The following is a 22,675-nucleotide window of genomic DNA, read 5'->3' as shown; positions in this document are numbered from 1 at the left end:
CAAAACCACTTTACTACAGCAGATCAGGCAATGATTGCAATTGGTTGCCAGAGGTTACAGCACACATTACTGCTCACTGATTGGTTGCTAGAAGGTACTGCACATCCTTGCCGCTCACTGATTGGCTTATAGGAGGTTACAGCACATCATTACCACTTACCCATTGGTTGCTGGAGGGGGTTTTATTATTCATTGGCAGTGCTAGGGGGGCAGGGGGATGATATGAGTGGCAGTGCTGGTGGGGGGAATGGGATGAGTGGCAGTGCTGGGTGAGGATGGGGTCAGTGACATCTGCCGTCACCTGTCAGTCAGTTTCCATTCGGTTCCCCTCTTTCGGCTCCCTCCACGTGTCTCCCTCACTCCCCAAGATCGATCTCTCCACACAATGGAGACCTCCAACTCTCCCTCTTCACTGTACCGGCTATGCCACACATGCACAGTGTACCATCTAACCAGGTGCCACAGCACTGAGCTCCGCTTCATGACAACAGGAGAGAGAATGGGCAGTGTTTGAATTGTGAGAACGTCTGCTCTTGCCATGGCAGAGGGCATCAATGCAACAGGATGGGGGAACACGTGCTGTGGGAGTTTTTCTGGAGCTCCAAATACTGGTGCTGCCATTGCAAGAGCACACTCTCCCTGATGCAAACACCAATTATTGCATTTTCTCTAGTTTCTACGGTGGCCAGCTCAATGTCATGACAATAAGGTAGATGGCGCACCGTGCACCTGCATGTCTGAATCCAAAGAGATGTTGCTGTGGCACTCCAGCCGCTGATGCCCACCACAAGCTCTTGGATTCAAATGCCACACTAGTGCTGTGACCATCTACCCCATTGCCATGATGCCGAGCTCATCACCATGGCAACATTGAAGAAAGTGCATGTGCAGTGTTTAAATCCTGAGGGAGTGGACATGTGATGACGGAGGCATGCAACAAAGGCAAGTGCTCCATAGCAATTTCCTAGCAACAGGGCAGGCCAGGGAACTCTCCTATGGGAGTTTTGGACAGGCTTCTGGAGGGGTATATAATTCAACATTGTTCATAGGCGCACAGTTTCCTTTTTATCTACAGCAGCAGATTTTTGGTAAATTGGACTGACCCTTTCAGTAAGCGCACACCCTGCCCCCACCAGCCCACACCAGTCCTGGAGTTTGAAGAATGAGCTGAGGAGACCTGACAGAACACTGTACCATGTATACATATTTTAGCTGTCTGCTTGGAGCCTAAATTCTCTTCCTTCCTCTCCCCCTGACCCCTCCCGCTCCCCGGCCGTCATGTGCAGCACTCTCCTACACATACCAGTAATAGCATATCATCTTGCCAAGTTGTGCATCCCCTCCCGCTGGGCGTGTCCCCAGCGGGAGTGGCCAGTGAAGGGGGTGATGGCGCGGGTTGGTGTGGTTAGAAGGGCAGAGGGAGTGGTACAGCGGGAACGGGCAGTGTAGGTGGTAATGCCGTGAGTGGGCGTGGCTAGACGGGCAGAGGGAGCGATGCAGGGTGTTGTGTTGCCCTCTTCTCCTACGCTCTATTCCGGAATTGTGCTGTGCGTGGCTCAGCACCCTCCATCGGGGTTGACCCTTCAAATGTCCCGCTGGTAGTTGTGCCTCTGGCGCGGGCTCAAGGGGCAGCTGCTTTGGGCCCCACAACAATGACTGGGCCTTAGCCAGCTGCCTCGTTAAAGACAGCCCTGATTCAGTTCACAAAGTATCTAGAGGGCCTTCTTCTGCAAGACTCCTCTCCCTTATTTGCAAACGTCCGCAACACTATTCAGACAATTCAGGCTTCAGAAAGCAAATTGGTCTCTCTCAGATCTCATGCTCAGGCCCCAGGGTCAGAGACCTCAACTCATGTGATTCTTCTTCATGAGAGTTTTGAATCTCATGATAGCCTACTTTTTTTTTAAACCATTTCAGCTCCAGAAGGTTTTACCCCTTTCCTGACCAGGCCATTTTTTGCGATATGTCACTGCTTCGCTTTAACTGACAACTGTGCAATCATGCAACACATATATAAAAAAAATACAATACCATATACACAATCCTTCATCCACAGTTGATCCAGAGGAAGGCGAAAAACCCCAGCAAAGCATTCTCCAATATGCTACAGCAGGGGAAAAAATTCCTTCCTGATCCCCCGAGAGGCAATCAGATTTTCCCTGGATCAACTTTACCTATAAATGTTAGTACCCAGTTTTATATTATATAAATTTAGGAAAGGATCCAGGCCCGAGCTGGCCAGAACCCCCTCCTGGAGGGAGTCATTTTCACAGCTCTTATGCCCCGTACACACGGTTGGATTTTCCGACGGAAAATGTGTGATAGGACCTTGTTGTCGGAAATTCTGACCGTGTGTAGGCTCCATCACACATTTTCCATCGGATTTTCCGACACACAAAGTTTGAGAGCAGGCTATAAAATTTTCCGACAACAAAATCCGTTGTCGGAATTTCCGATCGTGTGTACACAAATCCGACGGACAAAGTGCCACGCATGCTCAGAATAAATAAAGAGATGAAAGCTATTGGCCACTGCCCCGTTTATAGTCCCGACGTACGTGTTTTACGTCGCCGCGTTCAGAATGATCGGATTTTCCGACAACTTTGTGTGACCGTGTGTATGCAAGACAAGTTTGAGCCAACATCCGTCGGAAAAAATCCTAAGATTTTGTTGTCGGAATGTCAGAACAAAGTCCGACCGTGTGTACGGGGCATTACTGTGGAGAAACCTTTCCGTATTTTGGAGATGAAATCTTTTTTCCTCTGAACATAGAGTGCCCCCTTGTCCTCTGTGATGACCTTTTAAAGTGAATAACTCAACACCAAGTTTACTACAGGGGGTCCCCTAGTTACAAACATCCGACTTACAAACGGAGGGAGACAACAGGAAGTGAGAGGAAATCTACCCCTAGGAAGGGAAATTCGCTCCTGTAAGAGCTATTATGGGGAAAAGGTACCTCCACTGATGCTTTATCACCAAGGCTCGTTTCCACAACAACCCAAAATTTTCAAAATCCAATTGTCATTGGGACACAAAGTGAGGTGAAATCTTCTTAACAGGGGCACAGACAGCAAAACAAATGTTATAGGGGTGTTAACCCTTCCCTATGCTATCCAAAAAGCTTAAAAATATTTTTTTTGGCTGAAGCTACACTTAAAAAATGTACCTGTTCCAACTTACAAACAGATTCAACTTAAGAACAAACCTACAGTCCCTAACTTGTTTGTAACCCGGGGACCCCCTGTATATGGACCACTTATGTATTTGTACATGTTGATCATATCCCTCCTTAATCCCTCCTTAATCTTGGTATGGAACAAGCACAATCCTTCTCTCAACCTACCTTTTTGTTTCTATTCAGCCAAGCAAGGAATTCCCCAGTCTTCTGGATTTCTAACCCAGCCTTGACAATGGGGAAGTCCTTTCTTCCATATCATTGAAGGGTAATAAAAAACAGACCTGGGGGGGCACACCCTAAAAAATGCGTTTACATTCAAGATGTTATAGTGCACTTTGCTCCTTTCCTGCAAATTTTCATTCTATTAAATTCTGTTACAGAGCACAATAGCTCATGCTGAAATTTGAACCACAACTGAATGTGTCTAGTGTCCTATAGTAAATGTGTATTTGTAATACAAAGATTATGTGTATATCATTTTATACAGTTTTAAACTCTGAAAGAAGATGCAAAATAAAACTGACCCAAAATTCTTAGTTTCCATTGAACTCTGCTGTTTTTTCAAGACCTTTTTTAAGGGGTCCCAGTGGGGCATTTCATAAATGTGATACTCTTCTTTATCTAAAATTGCTCTATTAGGTTGACCGATTGTTGGGGGGAACGCAAAGCTATTTTCATTCCCATTGTTTTGTGGTGGGATGTCTAACAAGATTATATGCGTGTGATGCTTAGCTGTCCACAGACCATTGCCCACACACTGTCTTCTGTCATGGTGCCTGCAGGCACAAGCATGGTATTCCAGCCTACTCCTCTTTTGGTGCAAGTATATTTATATTATAGCTATTATAGCTATTGCTCACAAATGACTGGTTATGCAAATTAATATATAAACCTCCCTCTCATTGCAGGACTCTGGGGCTGATACTGGCGTCACAATGCCAATTCTGCTGGAACAATGTTTCATGCCGGACAAAGGAAAGTTTGCTGTTTATTCTGACAATCTGGTTCTTGGCAACTTCTTGGATGGTGCAATTTTATTCATGATTTGGGACTTTACTAATTTTAATAAAGAGCAAGAGGTAAATAATAATTTTTTTTTTTTTTTTTTTTTTTTTTATTTATTTTATTTTTTACATAGTTACATAGTAGGTGAGGTTGAAAAAAGACACACGTCCATCAAGTCCAACCTATGTGTGTGATTATGTGTCAGTATTACATTACATATCCCTGTATGTTGCGGTCATTCAGGTGATTATCTAATAGTTTCTTGAAGCTATCAATGCTCCCCGCTGAGACCACCGCCTGTGGAAGGGAATTCCACATCCTTGCCGCTCTTACAGTAAAGAACCCTCTACGTAGTTTAAGGTTAAACCTCTTTTCTTCTAATTGTAATGAGTGCCCACGAGTCTTATTAAACTCTCTTCTGCGAAAAAGTTTTATCCCTATTGTGGGGTCACCAGTACAGTATTTGTAAATTGAAATCATATCCCCTCTCAAGCGTCTCTTCTCCAGAGAGAATAAGTTCAGCGCTCGCAACCTTTCCTCATAACTAAGATCCTCCAGACCCTTTATTAGCTTTGTTGCCCTTCTTTTTACTCGCTCCATTTCCAGTACATCCTTCCTGAGGACTGGTGCCCAGAACTGGACAGCATACTCCAGGTGCGGCCGGCCCAGAGCCTTGTAGAGCGGGAGAATTATCGTTTTATCTCTGGAGTTGATCCCCCTTTTAATGCATGCCAATATTCTGTTTGCTTTATTAACAGCAGCTTGGCATTGCATGCCATTGCTGAGCCTATCATCTACTAGGACCCCCAGGTCCTTTTCCATCCTAGATTCCCCCAGAGGTTCTCCCCCCAGTGTATAGATTGCATTCATATTTTTGCCACCCAAATGTATTATTTTACATTTTTCTACATTGAACCTCATTTGCCATGTAGTCTCCCACCCCATTAATTTGTTCAGCTCTTTTTGCAAGGTTTCCACATCCTGCGGAGAAGTTATTGCCCTGCTTAGCTTAGTATCGTCTGTAAATACAGAGATTGAACTGTTTATCCCATCCTCCAGGTCTTTTATAAACAAATTTAATTAGGATTGGTCCCAGCACAGAACCCTGGGGATCCCCACTACCCACCCCTGACCATTCCGAGTATTCCCCATTTATCACCACCCTCTGAACTCGCCCTTGTAGCCAGTTTTCAATCCATGTACTCACCCTATGGTCCATGCCAACGGACCTTATTTTGTACAGTAAACGTTTATGGGGAACTGTGGCAAATGCTTTTGCAAAATCCAGATACACCACGTCTACGGGCCTTCCTTTATCTAGATGGCAACTCACCTCCTCATAGAAGGTTAATGTAATATCTTTAACATAATATAATTTTTTATAATGATGTAATATCTTGTTTCATCGGTTAGCATGTTACTACTTATTCTGTGTACTGATATGAATTATAGGCAGAATTGCTGTTTGTACATGGTCCCATAAAGGCATGATTATTCTTAGAATAGCACATCAATACAATAGGTTGAATATTTTAAAATTATTATACAGTTTTAGTTCATACAGTTGTCATAAAAGCATTCGGGCTGCGCTAATTATCATTAACCACTTCCTTACTGAACTGTAGCTGAAAGAAGACTGCTACAGCGCGGCTCTATTCTGGGAGGGCATCCATGGACGTCCTTCCGGAACCACTCCCCTTGCGCGCCCCCTGGGGTACACATACAGCACGCTCTGATCGCAGCGGCCCTTTACCACATGATCAGCTGTGTCCAATCACAGCTGATCATAGTGTAAACAGACTTGCCAGTACTTTCCTCACACGCTCTCACAGTGTGAGGGGAGCCGGTAACCGGCAATCCTGACAGGGGATATGGGCACTGATTATCGGTGCCTATCACTGCGACCTCATCAGTGAAGGAGAAAAATTACTTGTTTGCAAAATCTTACCAGAAATAAGAAAGTGTGTGTGTGTGTGTGTGTGTGTGTGTGTGGTTTCCCCAGCTTTTTTTGTTTTAGCAAAAAATAAAAACCCAGAGGTGATTTAAACACCACCAAAAGAAAGCTCTATCTGTCTTAAAAAAAAAAAAATAACCATTTCATATGAGTACAGTGTTGTATGATCACGCAATTGTCATTCGAAATGTGACAGCGCTAAAACCTGAAAATTGGCCTGGGCAGGAAGGGGGTATAAGTGCCCAGTAAGCAAGTAGTTAAAATTGTGTCGTTTTGAAATTGTACATTTCTGCACACAAGAAGCTGATGTATCTATAAATATGAGAATGATGGCTTAGTTATATAGTTCAGCCCCAGAGTTTAGAATAGAAAACCATTCAGGAGACCTGACAGCATGTGTTGCCTTTTTACCTTGAAACTATTTGAGTGCAGCAAGCTAGTTGGATGTGTGCAATTCTCTTGGTGATTCAATGCTGAGCTAGGGATCCTCCGCTTCAGCCACTTAGATGACCCTTTCTAGTTTTTATGAAAGAAGTTACATCCCTGATACACCCACACTGCATTCCCCTGCAAGCATTACTTTGGAGGGGGGTGGTTACACACCATAGAATAACTGAAAAAAATGGAAGGATTCCCCCAAGGGTTTTTTTTTAGCAGCTAGGTATTCTAATCAAGTTTTGATATAGTTCATAATATTGTAAAATCTTTATTGGACAAAATTAGTACAAGAATGGGAATATGATTTAATGAGTTCTGGCTACAGGTTTGTACAATCATGTTCCATTACAGCTGTCAATTATTACACAGTAAAACTATCAATTGACAGTACGTTACAAGAATGATATCCACACGAACACTACAATGCATTTCAACTTATTTGGTCATAGTCTTTCAGGGGTTTTTTTTTGCTCTAAAAAGATTATATCAAAACATCCATATGTTCAATACCTCATATTCTGTGAGCATTTGTGCACGTGATATATTAGTAAATTGATGATTACCGCTCAGGAAATGGAACTCTACCCTATAGCCATAAATTGTTTAAAAAGATCCCAGCGGTCAAAAAATCTCCACATTCCATTCCCACCTCTTCAAGATGAAGCCCGGGTCCAGAAGGCCTACAAGGAGCCACACATGGACCCTCCTGGGATGGGGAAATGTACAGCACCTGTAATGTTTTGCAATAATCTCAATGAAATGGTAAAAGTGTAGTAAGATTAAAAATGATTACTTTGTGCATTTGCAGTACTAGTGGAACATGCTGAGTCTGTTAATGTCCATATATACTGGTCCGTTTGGAATTATATATTTAATATTATTTAATTTATAGGATACCATTTGGTTTTTGATTTAAGTATTAGTATTTTTTTAAATAAAAATCAAAGTGGAACTTTTTTTTATTTTTGGTTAAGTATTATTGGAATTTCAAATGTAGAATCCTAAATTAGTGTCTATTGTGATGGGGGTGGGGGGGATTGAAGGGTTGTATGTATGTATGTATGTATATATTATGTAGAAAGAGTGAGAGGAATAATAAGTGCCATGTATATCTTAATGGATGCTAGTGTGTAAAGTGAGTGAACAAAATATGTGAGAGTTTAAAAGTGCAAAATTGTGTAAACCATTCTGTGTAAATAAAAAATAACCAAGCACAAAAATACACTAAGTTACCTTAGCTGTTAAGGAATGTGTATGGACAAATGTTGCAATTTTTAATCTCCTGACAACAAAGGTATATCGCTCTGATGTGCAGGGATGTGCCTATGAATTATAAAAAATAAAAAAATAATATAAATGGACTCTCTAGTTCTTATTAAATGAAGTGTTGGCAACACAGAACATTAGTTCAGCATTCCAAATAAAAGCACTTTTAGGACTGGGATCTTTCATGTGCAGCAGCTCTCCTGGGATCATCTTGGAATCCTCTGGAGGCTGTGCACTTTATATGGTATCTCCCATATTATGGCTAATTAGCCACAGGTGCCTTATTTATTTATAGGATACCATTTGGTTTTTGATTCAAGTATTGGTTGTTTTTAAATAAGAATCAAATTGGAATTTTTTATTTTTGGTCAAGTACTATTGAAATTTCAAATGTAGAATCCTAAATTAGTGTCTATTGTGATGGAGTGGGTGGGGGGGGGGGGGTGTGAAAGGTTGATTTTAGGGATAGGGTGTGGGGTGTCTTGAAGTGTGTGTGAATGAAAAATGATTATATAGAGGGAGTGGAAATGAGTGCAATGAGAGGAATAATATTATATAATTTATAATATTTTCCAAGCAAGTAGTTTGTGAAGATTGCCCCACTTGGCGTATTGTTGAGTCAAGAATATCCGCTTGGTATCCTTTCTCAATAAATTAATTTTTTAAAATTTCAGATTGGGCCACAAAGTCAGAACCGAAAGTGCAATTCCTTCTGACTCGGGTAAACTGGCCCTTTGGTATATTTCTTAGCCAGATTGGATGATGCCCTCTGTTCATTGACAAATAACTATTTTGGTCTGAAGATTTAAAAAATACTTTGGTAGCGAGTTGTCTGTTTCACAACAGTCACATCTAGGTAATTGACCTTGTCTTTACTATATTGATATTCAAGTTTATTGTTATTTTTAAAAAAACTCATAAAATCCTTCAAAGACTGTTCAGTCCCTGCCCATACCAGGAACAGGTCATCAATATACCTTTTGAAGAACAGTAACTCAGTCCTTTGGGCATAGATGAATTTATCTTCCCACTCACTCATAAAGAGGTTGGCTAGACTCGGTGCAAACTTTGCACCCATTGCAACGCCGCACCTTTTGTGTTTAAAAAATGCCCTCCATACCAGAAATAGTTGTGTGAGGCAGTACTCAAGCACTAACCTCAAACGTCTTTTGTATATAGGGAATGTCATCCCTTTGTCTAAATGCCCAATTCAAGGCAAGCAGTGCATCGTTGTGTTGTATAATCGTGTACAACGACGAAATGGAATGAAAATTTAAAAAACATTCATTTGGGGAAGAGATTATACATTGTCTGACTAACAATGTAATGTGAGTCATCACCTTTTGTAATTATTTCTTTAAACACTTGAAAAGAAGCGGTGTTGAATAAGTTAATCAGCTTTGAAGATGGGGCAGGTTTACTAGCATACCGCTAATTATTATGGAGTATTTCCACCATAGTTCAGGTGAGTTTCACTGTGTTGAAATGTTTATAATGCCTGTATAAGAAACTTTTTTTTTTTTTTATCTTTTCCCTTTTTTAGCTGCAAGACAGCATGAATATATCTCCCTTATCCTTCGTTCATAAACACAATCATCTTGGATGGTGTAGATTGCAGTTTCCAAATGGTGCATCAAAACTAGTTGAACTGGAAAGTCCTGGAGAGTATGCAAGGTATACCTAAGATGACCAAATGCACTCCATGATAGTAACCAGCAGCAAGGCTGATTACACATTATGCTTTTTTCCTTACAGCTACATCAGACCTGCAGTAGCCTGGTGCCGAAGTCTAGATGACGGAGCTCAGAGAAGTATACCTGTTCCAGTTGTTACAGAAAATTGGTAGGTGATGGTGGGAGGTTCTGCATACGTTTATGTACATGAGGCAGTACTCCATTTCTTCCTGGAGTGAACCTTGGTCATTTTAAAGTGGTTGTCTTAATTGGCTCTAAGTAAAAAAAAATTCTACTCTACCTTCCAGATCCTAAAATGGAAGTGTATTAAATGGCCTCTTTTTAAAGTTTTGTCATGCTTGTATTAATTTGAGTTACTTGGTGCTAACTCCATCTCTCTCTTACATTACTGTATCACAAGCCTTTTAACAAGCATGCAAATGATGGGTTTTGACTTTAGGTTTTTCCGGTGAAACATACTGTTAATGCTACAGCACACAGATGTTTTAGAATATGGTCTACTTCCAAAACTGTGGCATAAATTGGGAAAGACATTTTATGTTTTAATCATGACTGTACCCCTGTGCACAAAGCCAGCTCCCTAAGACCCCTTTCACACTGAGGCGGTTTTCAAGAGTTTTTTAGCGCTAGAAATAGCACCTCCCATTCATTTCAGTGTGTCTTTCACACTGAGGCGGTGCGCTTGCGGAAAGTTAGGAAAAGTCATGCAAGCAGCATCATTGAAATGATTGGGCAGCACTTCGGAAGCGCCGTAACACGGGCGTTTTTAACCCCTTCTTTGGGGTTCAAATCGCCCCTCTAGCGGCCAAAAAGGGTTGCTTAATTAGCGCCGCTCACTTTAACGCATGGGTGGCCCCAGTGTGAAAGAGGTCTTAAGGCAAGGTTTGATGAGGCATTTGAAGGAACTGAACTGCACAGACCCCCTAACTTCAACGCCATTGAACATCTTTGGTATTGGAACTCCAATCTGCCTTCTCTATCACTATAAATGTGGTGACTCTGCACCAAAAATGTTATAAAATAATTATCCAGCTGCAGTCAATCAATTTTGTAGCATTAAAAAAATAAACGTCAAAAGAAAGGGATAAAGCTGGCTAGAGTCACCCTGATAACAAAGGCCTAAAATAACCTAATTATGAGAGGTTTAAGATTTTAGTGTTCTAATGCTGCTCCTTTTTTTTTTTTCTAGGTCTGTGGAAGCTGAACTCCGGAAAATTCGGAGGTTTCAATGTATCCTTTGTATGAAAGAACATGACTGCGTTTTTTTTATTTTCTGAGTTTGTTTTGAGCCTTACTCACTACTGGGCAGACAAATGTGCCACCCTTGGGTGTCTGAGTGCACTGTGAACCATATCTGGACATGGCCCATCCTCTTGGTCTGGTTAATTTCTGTAGTGTGAGTGCTCTGAACCATGCCTGGGAACGGTTACGCTCACTGTGCCTAGTACTACTTGGAAGAGGTCCTAGGCACAGTTTACTCGTGGTCTGGAGGAGTTCTCTTAAGTGTAAGTGCGAACAATGCCAAAACTCTCCATACAGCACTGAAGCGGGGGTCACTGTGGTCTGGTTGGCAGAGGTGCTGATGTAAGCGGGCATGCTTTGCTCAAAGCCCAGTGTAGGTAGCCAATCCACTTCTAACTTCAGCTTTTTCAATTAAGCTTTGCCAACAGAAAAATTGGAAGCTGATTGATTTCTATGCAGAGCTGCACCAGATTTGCTCTTTCCATTTTTAGTAAATCAACTCCATTGTCTGTAGGTGCCCCAAGAAATTTGAAAAAGTTGCCCGACAAAAATTCTGGCCTGATTCGTCCCTGAAACAGAAAACAGGAATGCAACAGACCCCTGCTGTGAGCCGCATCAGTATTAGGTGTGAACCCTGCCTGATGATTTAGTGTGTGTGTGTGTGTGTGTGTGTGTGTGTGTGTGTGTGTGTGTGTGTGTGTTTTCACACACTCGCCACTTATGTACAACAATGAGTTTCACAGTAGGCGAGGTTGAAAAAAGACACAAATCCATCAAGTCCAACCCATGTGATTATATGTCAGTATTACTTTGTATATCCCTTTTGTGTTGTGGTTGTTCAGGTGCTTATCTAAGTTTTTAGTTTTTTGACATTATTGATGTACCCCGCTGAAACCACCGCCTGTGAAAGGGAATTCCACATCCTTGCTGCTCTTACAGTAAAGAACCCGCTATGCAGTTTAAGGTTAAACCACTTTTCTTCTAGTTTTAGTGAATGGTCGCGTGTCTTATTAAATTGCCTTTCGCGGAAAAGCTTTATGCCTATTGTGGGGTCACCAGTACGGTATTTGTACATTGAAATCATATCCCCTCTCAAGCGAGAACAAGTTCAGTGCTCGTAACCTTTCCTCATAACCTAAGGTCCTCCAGTCCCTTTATTCGTTTTGTTGCTCTTCTCTTGACTCTCTCCTGTTCCACCACATCCCAAAGGTGCTCTATTGGATTGAGATCTGGTGACTGTGGAGGCCATAGGAATATATTGAACTCATTGTCATGTTCCAATGGTGAGATCATTTGAGCTTTGTGACATGGTGCATTATCCTGCTGGAAGGAGCCATCAGAAGATGGGTACACTGTAGTCTTAAAGGGATGGACATGGTCAGCAACAATACTCCGGTAGGCCATGGCATTTAAACAATGATCAATTGGTACTAAGGGGCCCAACGTGTGATAAGAAAATATCCCCCACACCATTGCACCCCCACTACCAGGCTGAACCATTGATACAAAGCAGGATGGATCCATGCTTTCATGTTGTTTATGCCAAATTCTGACACTACCCTCTGAATGTCGCAGCTAAAATCAAGACCCATCAGACCAGGCAACCTTTTTCCAATCTTCTATTGTCCAATTTTGGTGAGCCTGTGCGAACTGTAGCCTCAGTTTTCTGTTCTTACTTACTTTGGTTGTAACGAGTGGTTATTTGAGTTACTGTTGCCTTTCTATCATCTAGAACCCATCGTCTGACCTCAACAAGGCATTTTTGTCCACACAACTGCCACTCACTGGATATTTTCTCTTTATTGGACCATTCTCTGTAAACTATAGAGAGGGATGTGTGTGAAAATCCCAGTATATCAGCAGTTTTTGAAATACTCAGACCAGCCCGTCTGGCACCAACAACCATGCCACGTTCAAAGTCACTTAAATCCTCTTTCTTCCCCTCGATTTGAACTACAGCAAGTCGTCTTCACCATGTCTAGATGCCTAAATGCATTGAGTTGCTGCCATGTGATTGGCTGATTAGCAGTTTGTTACTAAGCAATTGAACAGGTGTACCGTGTGTGTGTGTGTGTGTGTGTGTGTGTGTGTGTGTGTGTGTGTGTGTGTGTATATATGTATATGTATATGTATATGTATATGTGTATATATATATATATATATATATATATTATAATTTTTTCAATCTAACTATTTTGCTATTTTTTTTTTTTTTTGACCAATTGGTGTCCCCTTCATCACCACTCATAAGCATGCCTGGCCTGCTGCATACAGATGCACTCAGTGTCTGCTTTTGTATACAGGTATTGCAGAATTATGCTAGTCTGTGGTCAGCAGTGTAAAAAAATAGGACACAGCTGCATCCAGGTGCCAAAAACATTGGTATTTTTTACGCTGAACACATGTAAAAGTTTTCCCTTCTGTTTACATGCAGACACTAATGATGTAGGGTACATCATTAATGCACCCTATTGGCTGCTGCTCATGGCTGACCTGTCACTTTGAATGATGTGTAACCAGCAGCACTGATTACACACTGTTTTGATGGCCCTGAATGAGTCATTCATGCAATGGAAGTGCATGCACTGACTGACCTCAGAAAGTTCTGAATGACTGAAGGCCCAGGTCATTCTGGACATGCGCTGCTGCAAGGTGAATGACTCCTTCAGGGCTGACATGTCAACATCAATAGTGAGTAATCAGTGGTGCAGCTGACTCCTTCCTTTTCTTGTTAAAAAAAAAAAATTATATTGACATGTCAGTCCTGCTCTTAGATGTGGTAATTTGCATTTTAGCTACATTTCCATTAATAATAGGTAGAAGCATTTATTGTGCTTTTTTAATGAAAATAAGTTTCATTAAAAAGCAAAAACTGTACTTTGTTTTACATCCTTAACCATCTGGTCTTGAGTTCTTCTAGAGAATGGGAGCACAGAGAGCCACAGAGCTGATGTGAAACTCTCCAGCCAGCCCAGCACAGAAGACAGCCTGCGGCAGACAATGGGTGACATGAATATACATTCAGTTTTGGAAAAGACTTCAAAGGCCATAAAAGACATTGACATACTGCTTTCCTCCAGAAAGTAATATCTGCTGCACATAAATAAAGATATATAGATAAATAAAGATTTTTTTAATACTGTGTACTGCTGGCAGTGGTCAGACATAAATTGTAACTGTCATACAGCAAATAGAAGCCTGGACTATTTGGCAGTGTGCCTTTGATGAACTGAAGGCTTGTGGCCTCTTCTCTTAATACAATACAATACAATACAATACAATACATTCCAAATTAATAGAATGTTTTCTTGTAGACGCTTCATTGCAAAGGAATTTCTAAAGCATAGCATTATTTCCATGTCCCAGTGCAGGTTAGAAATAGAAGGAATCTATCTTCTAGGGGCATTCTCTCCTCCCCTTTTTTTTTTTTTTTTTTTTTTTTTTTTTTTTTTTTAAACTTTTGAATTGAATGAAAAAGTATTAGGCTACTTTTACACGGGGGCGTTGGGGGCGGAGGCAAAGCGCCGCTATTTTTAGCGGCGCTTTACTGTAATTTTTTTGGCCGCTAGCAGGGAGCTTTTAACCCCCGCTAACGTCTGATAAAGAGTTAAATGCACCCACAAAGCGCCACTGCCCATTGACTTCAATGGGCAGGGGTGCTGTAGGAGCGGTGTATACACCGCTCCTACAGCGCCTCAAAGATGTGGCTTGCAGGACTTTTTTTGGCGTTCTGCCTAAGCACTGCTCCAGTGTGAAAGCACTCGGGCTTTCACACTGGAGTGAGAGAAGAGGCTCTTTACAGGTGCTATTTTTAGCGCTATAGTGTCTGTAAAGCGCCTCAGTGTGAAAGCAGCCTTAAAATTCCTATCAAGTTACTTTTTGGTGTCCTGCTGGAGAGAGTTCCCTTCCTGTCCTGACTTGGAGATGCAACAGTAAAAGCAAATCCCCCAAAAGTGAGGGAAATTGCAATCATGGTTAGATGTCATTGGAACATTTGTCATCATTGGAAGATTTCCCCTCACGTCTTGGTGAAGGTGATAGACCATGCCAGAAACTTGGCAGAAGGTTTAAGCAAGGGTGTACAACCCATTGAACTTCCTAGGCCACCTTGGAAGTAGAGGAATTGTCTTGGGCCACACGTAAAATACAAAATCAATAAGGATAGCTGATGAGCAGAAAAAGTCAGATCACAAGTTTACAATCACTGATGTAGATAATGTACCTATCTGAGTAATAATTTTCCTTGAACAATCTAACTTTATCTGCAGGTTTTCTTTTTTTGGGATTCTGTTTTCTTTTGCGATGTGGAAGCCATGCTAGAATTAACAAAAAATAAAATAATAGATAAAGGGACTGGATCTCAACTATAGGTGCTGTGTGGGGAGGTTGTGGGCAGGAGGCTTTGGGGGGGCACCTCCCTAGATACAGCCATGTGGCATTTATTTGCCTGCGCTATCAGGAGTCCCTGCCTTCACTGCTGCCGGTGCTATTACAAACTTAGCAGCCCTGACATCCCTCCAGTGGTGTCTGCTTGGATCTTCTTTGTTGGCTGTACATGGCTGTATCTAGCTTGTCCCTGTTGACCACAATGGCTTCTCTGCTTGCATGATGTCCCTACAAGCTTGCCCACATGTTGAAATCTCTTGGACCGCGGGTTGGTCTAACCCTTCCCCACACTATCCAAAACCAGAAAGAAGTTTTGCTCTTACATACACCTGAACTCTGTCCTGCCATTTTTTTCCCTAGCTTTGATTAGAAAAAAAACAGGGATTTTAACCCTTCTCAACTCTACTATCCAGGGCTCTGATAGAGAATACTTAAACCAGACAGAAATGAGGAAATATCCAGCAGCACCAGAGACAGAAAATAGGGAAAGGTTAGAACCTCTGTTAGATTTTTATGTCTGACTGTTGAACATTTTCTCTAATTTCCTGTCTGGTAAAACTATTGTCACTAGGACAGCAAGGGCTTGTGTCGGCAGGCTTTTGCATTCCTATATAAGTTAATGGGAATGCAAAAACACACATGAAGTAGGTAAGAAGGAGGTCCACTGCAGGTCAAATTCACCTATTAATTCTAAATGATCTAAGAAGTGTCTCAAACTGATACCATCAACACAAGCCCGAAGTAAGGGGGGAATCTCTTTAGCAGTAAAAACCTGATGAGCATGCTCTATCCAAAAACATGAAGAGAAAAAAACGTTTTACCTGGACATGTTCAATGACAATGGTAAGTCTAAGCCCAAAGTGCAAACTCATACCAGCAAGACTTGCATAGACATCATACTGTCGTAAAGCATAAATATCCTAGGAGTAAGATCTGAGTAAAAGTTTTCGTAATAAACAAGACTCGTGCAAATTTATCGTTTTGACATTAGATGGAGGCTACCCTCGGTAGCAGGAAGTTAAAGGAGGGTCCACTGCTAGGGCATGAATTATGTCCCTCAGGAAAAAGCTGTTTTGTGGGCAAAATATATACAGTATCTCACAAAAGTGAGTACACTCCTCACATTTTTGTCAATATTTAATTATATCTTTTCATGTGACAACACTGAAGAAATTACACTTTGCTACAATGTAAAGTAGTGAGTGTACAGCTTGTATAACAGTGTCAATTTGCTGTCCCCTCAAAATAACTCAACACACAGCCATTAATGTCTAAACCGTTGGCAACAAAAGTGAATACACCCCTAAGTGAAAATGTTCAAATTGGGCCCAATTAGCCATTTTCCCTCCTCTGTGTCATGTGACTCGTTTTTGTTACAAGGTCTCAGGTGTGAATGGGGAGCAGGTGTGTTAAATTTTTTGTTATCGCTCTCACTCTCTCATACTGGTCACTGGAAGTTCAATATGGCACCTCATGGCAAAGAACTCTCCTAGGATCTGAAAAAAAATAATTGTTGCTCTACATAAAGATGGCCTAGGCCAGTGATGGTGAACCTTTTTGAGCCTGAGTGCCTAAACTGAAATAAATAAGTTGATTTTGTTTTTCAAAGTGCCAATACGGCAATTCGCGAAAGAGAGGGGTTGTGAGAGATGGGGGTGTGTGTGAGAGAGAGAGGGGTGTGAGATAGATGCTAAGTGAGAGGGAGGGGGCTGAGAGAGAAAGGGGAGAAAGAGAGAGGGGTGTGAGAGAGATTCTGAGAGGGGGGGACAGAGAGAGAGGGATGGGGACAGAGAGAGGGGGATCTGAAAAAGAGGGGGGCTGAGAGAGGGGAGGACAGTGAGAAAGAGGGGGGACTGTGATAGATGCTGAGAGAGAAGGGAGCTAAGATTAAGGGGGGACAGAGAGAGGGAGGGGGGCTGAGAAAGAGGCAGGTGGGCTGAGAGGGGGAACTAAAAAAGAGGGGGGAGAGGAGTGTGAGGGAGATGCTGAGAGAGAAGGGGGAACAGAGAGAAATGGGTGAGAGGGAGGGGGGACACAGAGAGAGGAGACTGAAAAAGAGAGGGGCTGAGAGGGGAGAGAGACCTCTAGCTCTGTCCTATTCTGCAGTCCCTGCTCTGCCTCAGTCTTTGTCTGCATGTAGTCAGTGTATAATTGGGTCCGGTACCTGTCTCCGCCCTTGATCCGGGAGAGCTCTCTGCTCTGTTCCATCCAGCGGCTCCCTCGCAGCCTGCACCTCCCACCTGTCCTCGTCTTCCAGTCCCACAGTCAATCTGTTCTCCAGGCCTCACTGTTGAAGAGGAGGTTTGATAGTCCAGGCTCTGGAAGGCACCAGGGATGCTGCACCTGCTGCCCCCCTCTTCAGCCCTCAAGTAAGTGGTGAAGCTCTTCTCTCCCTCCCATGTGGGGCCACCCACTCACTCGTGCAGACAGTTTCCTGCACCTCGCCGCTGCTTGCTGCCGAGATCTCCCCACTGTGAACCTGGACCCTCTCAAGTGCCCAAAAAGATGGCTCTGCGTGCCAGCTGTGGCACATGTGCCATAGGTTTGCCATCACTAGCCTAGGCTATAAGAAGATTACCAACACCCTGAAACTGAGTTGCAGCACAGTGGCCAAGACCATACGGCGGTTTAACAGAACAGGCCTCGCCATGGTCGACCACAGAGGTTGAGTGCACATGTTCAGCATCATATCCAGAGGTTGTCTTTGGGAAGTGTACTGTGAGATACTGAAGGAGAACCATATGAGTGCTGTCAGCATTGCTGCAGAGGTTAAAGGGGTGGGGGGTCAGCCTGTCAGTGCTCAGACCATACACCTCACACTGCATCAAATTGGTCTGCATGGCTGTCGTCCCAGAAGGAAGCCTGTTCTAAAGATGATGCACAAGAAAGCCCGCAAACAGTTTGCTGAAGACAAGCAGACTAAGGACAAGGATTAATAGAACCATGTACTGTGGTCTAAAGAGACCAAGATAAACTTATTTTGGTTCAGATGGTGTCAAGCGTGTGTGGCGGCAACCAGTTGAGTATAAAGACAAGTGTGTCTTTCCTACAGTCAAGCATGGTGGGAGTGTCATGGTCTGGGGCTGCAGAAGTGCTGCTGGCACTGGGGCACTACAGTTCATTGAGGGAACCATGAATGCCAACATGCTCTCCTTCAATATCTCACAGTACATGATCCCCCTCCCTTTGGGACTGAGACGTAGGGTAGTATTCCAACATAACGACCCCCAAACACACCCCCAAGACGACCACTGCCTTGTTAAAGTAGCTGCGGATAAAGGTGATGGACTGGCCAAGCATGTCTCCAGACCTAAACCTTATTGAGCATTTGTGGGGCATCCTCAAACGGAAGGTGGAGGAGCACAAGGTCGCTAACATGCACCAGGTCTGTGATGTTGTCATGGAGGAGTGGAAGAGGACTCCAGTGGCAACCTGTGAAGCTCTGGTGAACTCCATGCCCAAGAGGGTTAAGGCAGTGCTGTAAAATAATGGTGGCCACACAAAATATTGGCACTTTCTGCCCAATTTGTACATTTTCACTTAGGGGTGTACTCACTTTTGTTGCCAGCGGTTTAGACATTAATGGCTGTGTGTGGCGTTATTTTGAGGGGACAGAATTTTTTTTTTTTTTTTTTAACGTTTTTATTGTGCACAACAGAAGTATACATACAGTACTTAGTACATATATTACATCCTCAAACATATTGCCAAAAAAAAAAAACATAGCAGCCATAGTGCAAACAGCTCTGTATCCAGAATATGGCGTTCCGGGCACCGAACCTACCCTATGTTGAGATAGACATGTGCATTTTTTTTTTTAATATAATATATTTAGAACTTTACTATAATGTATGAATTCAGAACAGCATATAAAGAAAGAAACCCCCCCCCCGGGATGTCAACAATTCAGTGTTCCTGTTCGTTCAATAGACAATAATACCTGGCCTACCCATAGGAAAGGGAGTACAGCAAACGATATCCATCCACCATATATTTTGCATTGACTAGAACCCCTCCTCATCCAAAGAATTCTTATGCCGCGTATACACGAGCGGACTTTACGGCAAACTTTGCCCGGCGGACTTTTCAACGTACTTTACGACGGACTTTCTGAATGAACGGACTTGCCTACACACAATCCACCAAAGTCCGTCGAATTTGTACGTGATGACTTACGACCGGACTAAAACAAGGAAGTTCATAGCCAGTAGCCAATAGCTTCCCTAGCGTGGCTTTTTGTCCGTCGAACTAGCATACAGACGGCGGACTTTTCGACCGGACTCGATTTCGACGGATTAATTTAAAACATGTTTCAAATCTAAGTCCGTCCAACTTTTGAGAAAACAAAGTCCGCTGGAGCCAACACACGATCGAATTGTCCGACCAAATCCCGTCCGCCAAGCAAAGTCTGCCGTAAAGTCCGCTCGTGTGTACGCGGCATTAGAGTCTATCCACCTGAACCAAATCTTTCTAAACTTCCTGGTAGCCCCTCTAGCTTCATATGTCATTTTGTACATCATCAAATCCGCATTTATTATTTTAATCCACATCCCCAGCGTTAATTGTTCCTCATGTATCCATTTCCTCGCAATGAGCTTTTTTACTCCAAAGTACAGGATTCGTAGGAACAATTTAGTGTGTGCATTCATCTCCTCTTGGTCAAAAATCCCAAGCAAACACCTCATGGGAGAGCAAATATTTGGTAAAGCAAACTTGTCTGATATAAATTCAGTGACCTGAGACCATAGCGGTCTCACCTTTATGCACTCCCATACCATATGTACAAAAGTGCCCTCCTCTTTCCCACATTTATGGCAAGTAGCAGAGTCCCTCCTATGCATTCGATGTAATCTAGCCGGTGTATAATACTGTTGGTGCAAATATCGATACTGAATCATTCTATCCATAGAGGAGATAACAGACACTAAGAATGTGTCCAATACCTCCTGCCACAGTTCTTCCGACAACTCCGGGACAATCATCTCCCATCTCTCCCTGGCTCTCAAAGTTAGGCTCACTTTCCCCGGGTCAATCGCCCCATAGTATCTGGAAATCCTCTTAGACACATCCGGGTCAATCAGAACTCTTTCAAGAACAGTGTTCTGTACCCAAATTTCAAACCCACCAAACTGGGTATACGCTGCCTGCCTTAGTTGCGCATATCTGAAGAGCCAAGTCCTAGGCACTCCAAATTGTTCTCTCAACTGAGCAAAAGTACACAGACGGCCATCCCTGCAAATGTGGTGCAAATATTTAATACCATATTTGCCCATGTCACTGGACCTTCCCCGGTAACGACATTACCAAGCCCACCTTTCTCCCCGGAATCCCTTTCCTATATAGTATGTTCTGAAGGGTTTCCTGTGAAGTGAAAATTGCCGCCTCCAACAAGGTAGTTGCATTGGGTGTCTGTGGAGACAGTCGCCAGTGCAGAAAAGAGAGCTGTGAGGCCAGAAAATAGGAGCGCAGATCCAGAAGGGCCATCCCACCCAATTTAACTGGTAGTTTCAAGATCGCTAGTGACACCCTGGGAGCTTTAGAGCCCCACAAAAAACCTACAATAATAGAGTCAATATGCCTAAAGACCCGTAATGTCACAAAAACTGGGGAGTTTGAGAGAATATAGAGAAACTTGGGTAGAAAAATCATCTTAAACAGATTTATCAGTCCCATCAGGGTAATCGGCAAGTTCTGCCACCTTTGAACCTTCTCCCGAAACCTTCCCACAATCGGTGACAAATTGGTCTCCAGGAACTTAGAAATGGGTAACTGAATCTCAATTCCCAGATACCTGAAAGATGTGGATAGCGGAATGGGGCACCCCGGTGGGACTTTCACCGCCTCATCAATGGGGAAAAGGGAAGACTTTTTCCAGTTTATACGGAATCCAGAATAGTCTCCAAACTCCTGAATCAGTCGGAAAGCCTCAAGGAGTGAGGATCCGGGATCCTGCAGATATAGCAACATGTCATCTGCATAGAGTGACACTCGCTCCTCGAATTCCCCTATCCTCAAACCGGTCAATCGTGGGCTAGATCTCAGTTGGACTGCTAAAGGCTCTATGGCCAGGGCAAACAGGAGGGGTGAAAGTGGACACCCCTGTCTGGTGCCCCTAAATATAGGGAAGGGGTCTGAGATAATGCCATTAACCCTTATTCTGATCAGTGGATCTGTATACAACAACCGCACCCAGGAGATGAAAACAGGGCCAAAGCCATATGATTTCAATAAGTGAAACAAGTACGGCCATTCCACCGAGTCGAAGGCCTTTTTTGTATCCAAAGAAGCCACCACTCTAGTCCCGGAGTTGTCATGAACAGTCTGAAGATTCAAAAAAAAGCCTCCTAATATTAATTTGGGTGCACCAACCCTGGATAAATCCTGTTTGATCTGCATCTACCAATTTGGAGATGACTACCTGCAGCCTACCTGCAATTATTTTGGCCAATATTTTTGTATCCACGTTCATCGAGATCGGACGGTACGAGTCACACTCCCGGGGATCTTTCCCCCCTTAGGGATCAAAACAACCAGAGCTTCCCTCATAGAAGGGGGTAACTCACCATCCGACCTGGCCGTATTGAACACTCTAAGCAAACGGGGAGCTAGACTATAACGAAAAGCACAGTACCACTCCGATGGAAGACCATCCAAGCCAGGGGACTTTCTAGGGGGAAAGGAGGCAATCGCCTCCTCCACCTCCTGTACCGTAATGCCAGCCTCCAGAGCAGCGCTGTCATCATTGGTCAACCTAGGGAGATCAATGTCACCTATGTATGCTTCCATTGCTTCTGTCCCCAGAGGAGCACAAGACTTATAGAGATCCTTATAGAATAGAACAAAAGTATTCAAGATATCCGCCGAGTCACAGACTTCCAACTTGCAGTCATCAAAGACCGATTTGATATGGACCGAAACATATTCCGGCCGCGCCAAGTATGCCAGTAACCTGCCATTCTTGTCGCCAAATTCAAATATACGCCTGTGCTGGGCCAGGCTAAGCTTCGTGGTATGGTCAGTTAGTGCTGTCTTGTACTCCCTGGTTCTCATCCGCAATACCAGCAACCTCTCCTCTGTGGGGTTCCTAACATATTCTGCCTCCGCCAGGGACACCTCTGTTTCCTTATGCTGCATTGTGGAGGTTAGCTGTTTCTTAAAACTATTTACTTCCGCTATAAACACCCCCCGCAGCGTGGCTTTAAAGGCTTCCCATTGAAGAAAAAAGGACCCAGAACCGGCATTGTCAACCCAATAATGTTTGATAGCCTCTGTTCACTTGATTGTTACATATTCTTCCTGGAGCCAGCTAGCCTCCATCCGCCAGAGGCGCAACCCAGGCCTCCGTCCCAGATTAAGTTCCAACATCATAGGGGAGTGGTCAGACAGTGCTCTGGGTAAGTAAGACACTTTCCTAACTAATGTCATACCCTCCCCCTCAGTCAGGATAGTGTCTATTCTGGAGAGCGTCTTGTGCGTTTCCGAATAGCAGGAATATTCCCTAACATCAGGATG

The 22,675-nt window shown here is 43.2% G+C and overlaps 1 protein-coding gene across 3 annotated transcripts in view; it reads left to right on the top strand.

Annotated features, from left to right (window-relative positions):
* The window catches only part of LOC141132974 (uncharacterized protein C5orf34 homolog), an 80,889-nt gene extending 66,986 nt beyond the window's left edge, over positions 1-13,903 (top strand). For all 3 annotated transcript variants that reach the window (XM_073622029.1, XM_073622012.1, XM_073622021.1), the window contains exons 8-12: positions 4,087-4,257; positions 9,385-9,515; positions 9,597-9,683; positions 10,725-10,765; positions 13,689-13,903. In XM_073622029.1, the coding sequence (XP_073478130.1) occupies positions 4,087-4,257; positions 9,385-9,515; positions 9,597-9,683; positions 10,725-10,765; positions 13,689-13,864 (606 nt within the window). In that variant the 3' untranslated portion in view covers positions 13,865-13,903. The remainder of the gene's footprint in view (positions 1-4,086; positions 4,258-9,384; positions 9,516-9,596; positions 9,684-10,724; positions 10,766-13,688) is intronic.
* The last annotated feature ends 8,772 nt before the right edge of the window (positions 13,904-22,675 follow it).

The sequence above is a fragment of the Aquarana catesbeiana genome, linkage group LG01, assembly GCF_042186555.1.
Source record: "Aquarana catesbeiana isolate 2022-GZ linkage group LG01, ASM4218655v1, whole genome shotgun sequence".
Lineage (NCBI taxonomy): Eukaryota > Metazoa > Chordata > Amphibia > Anura > Ranidae > Aquarana > Aquarana catesbeiana.
Note: the sequence above shows the minus strand (reverse complement) of the source record. Positions and strands in the feature narration are given on the sequence as shown.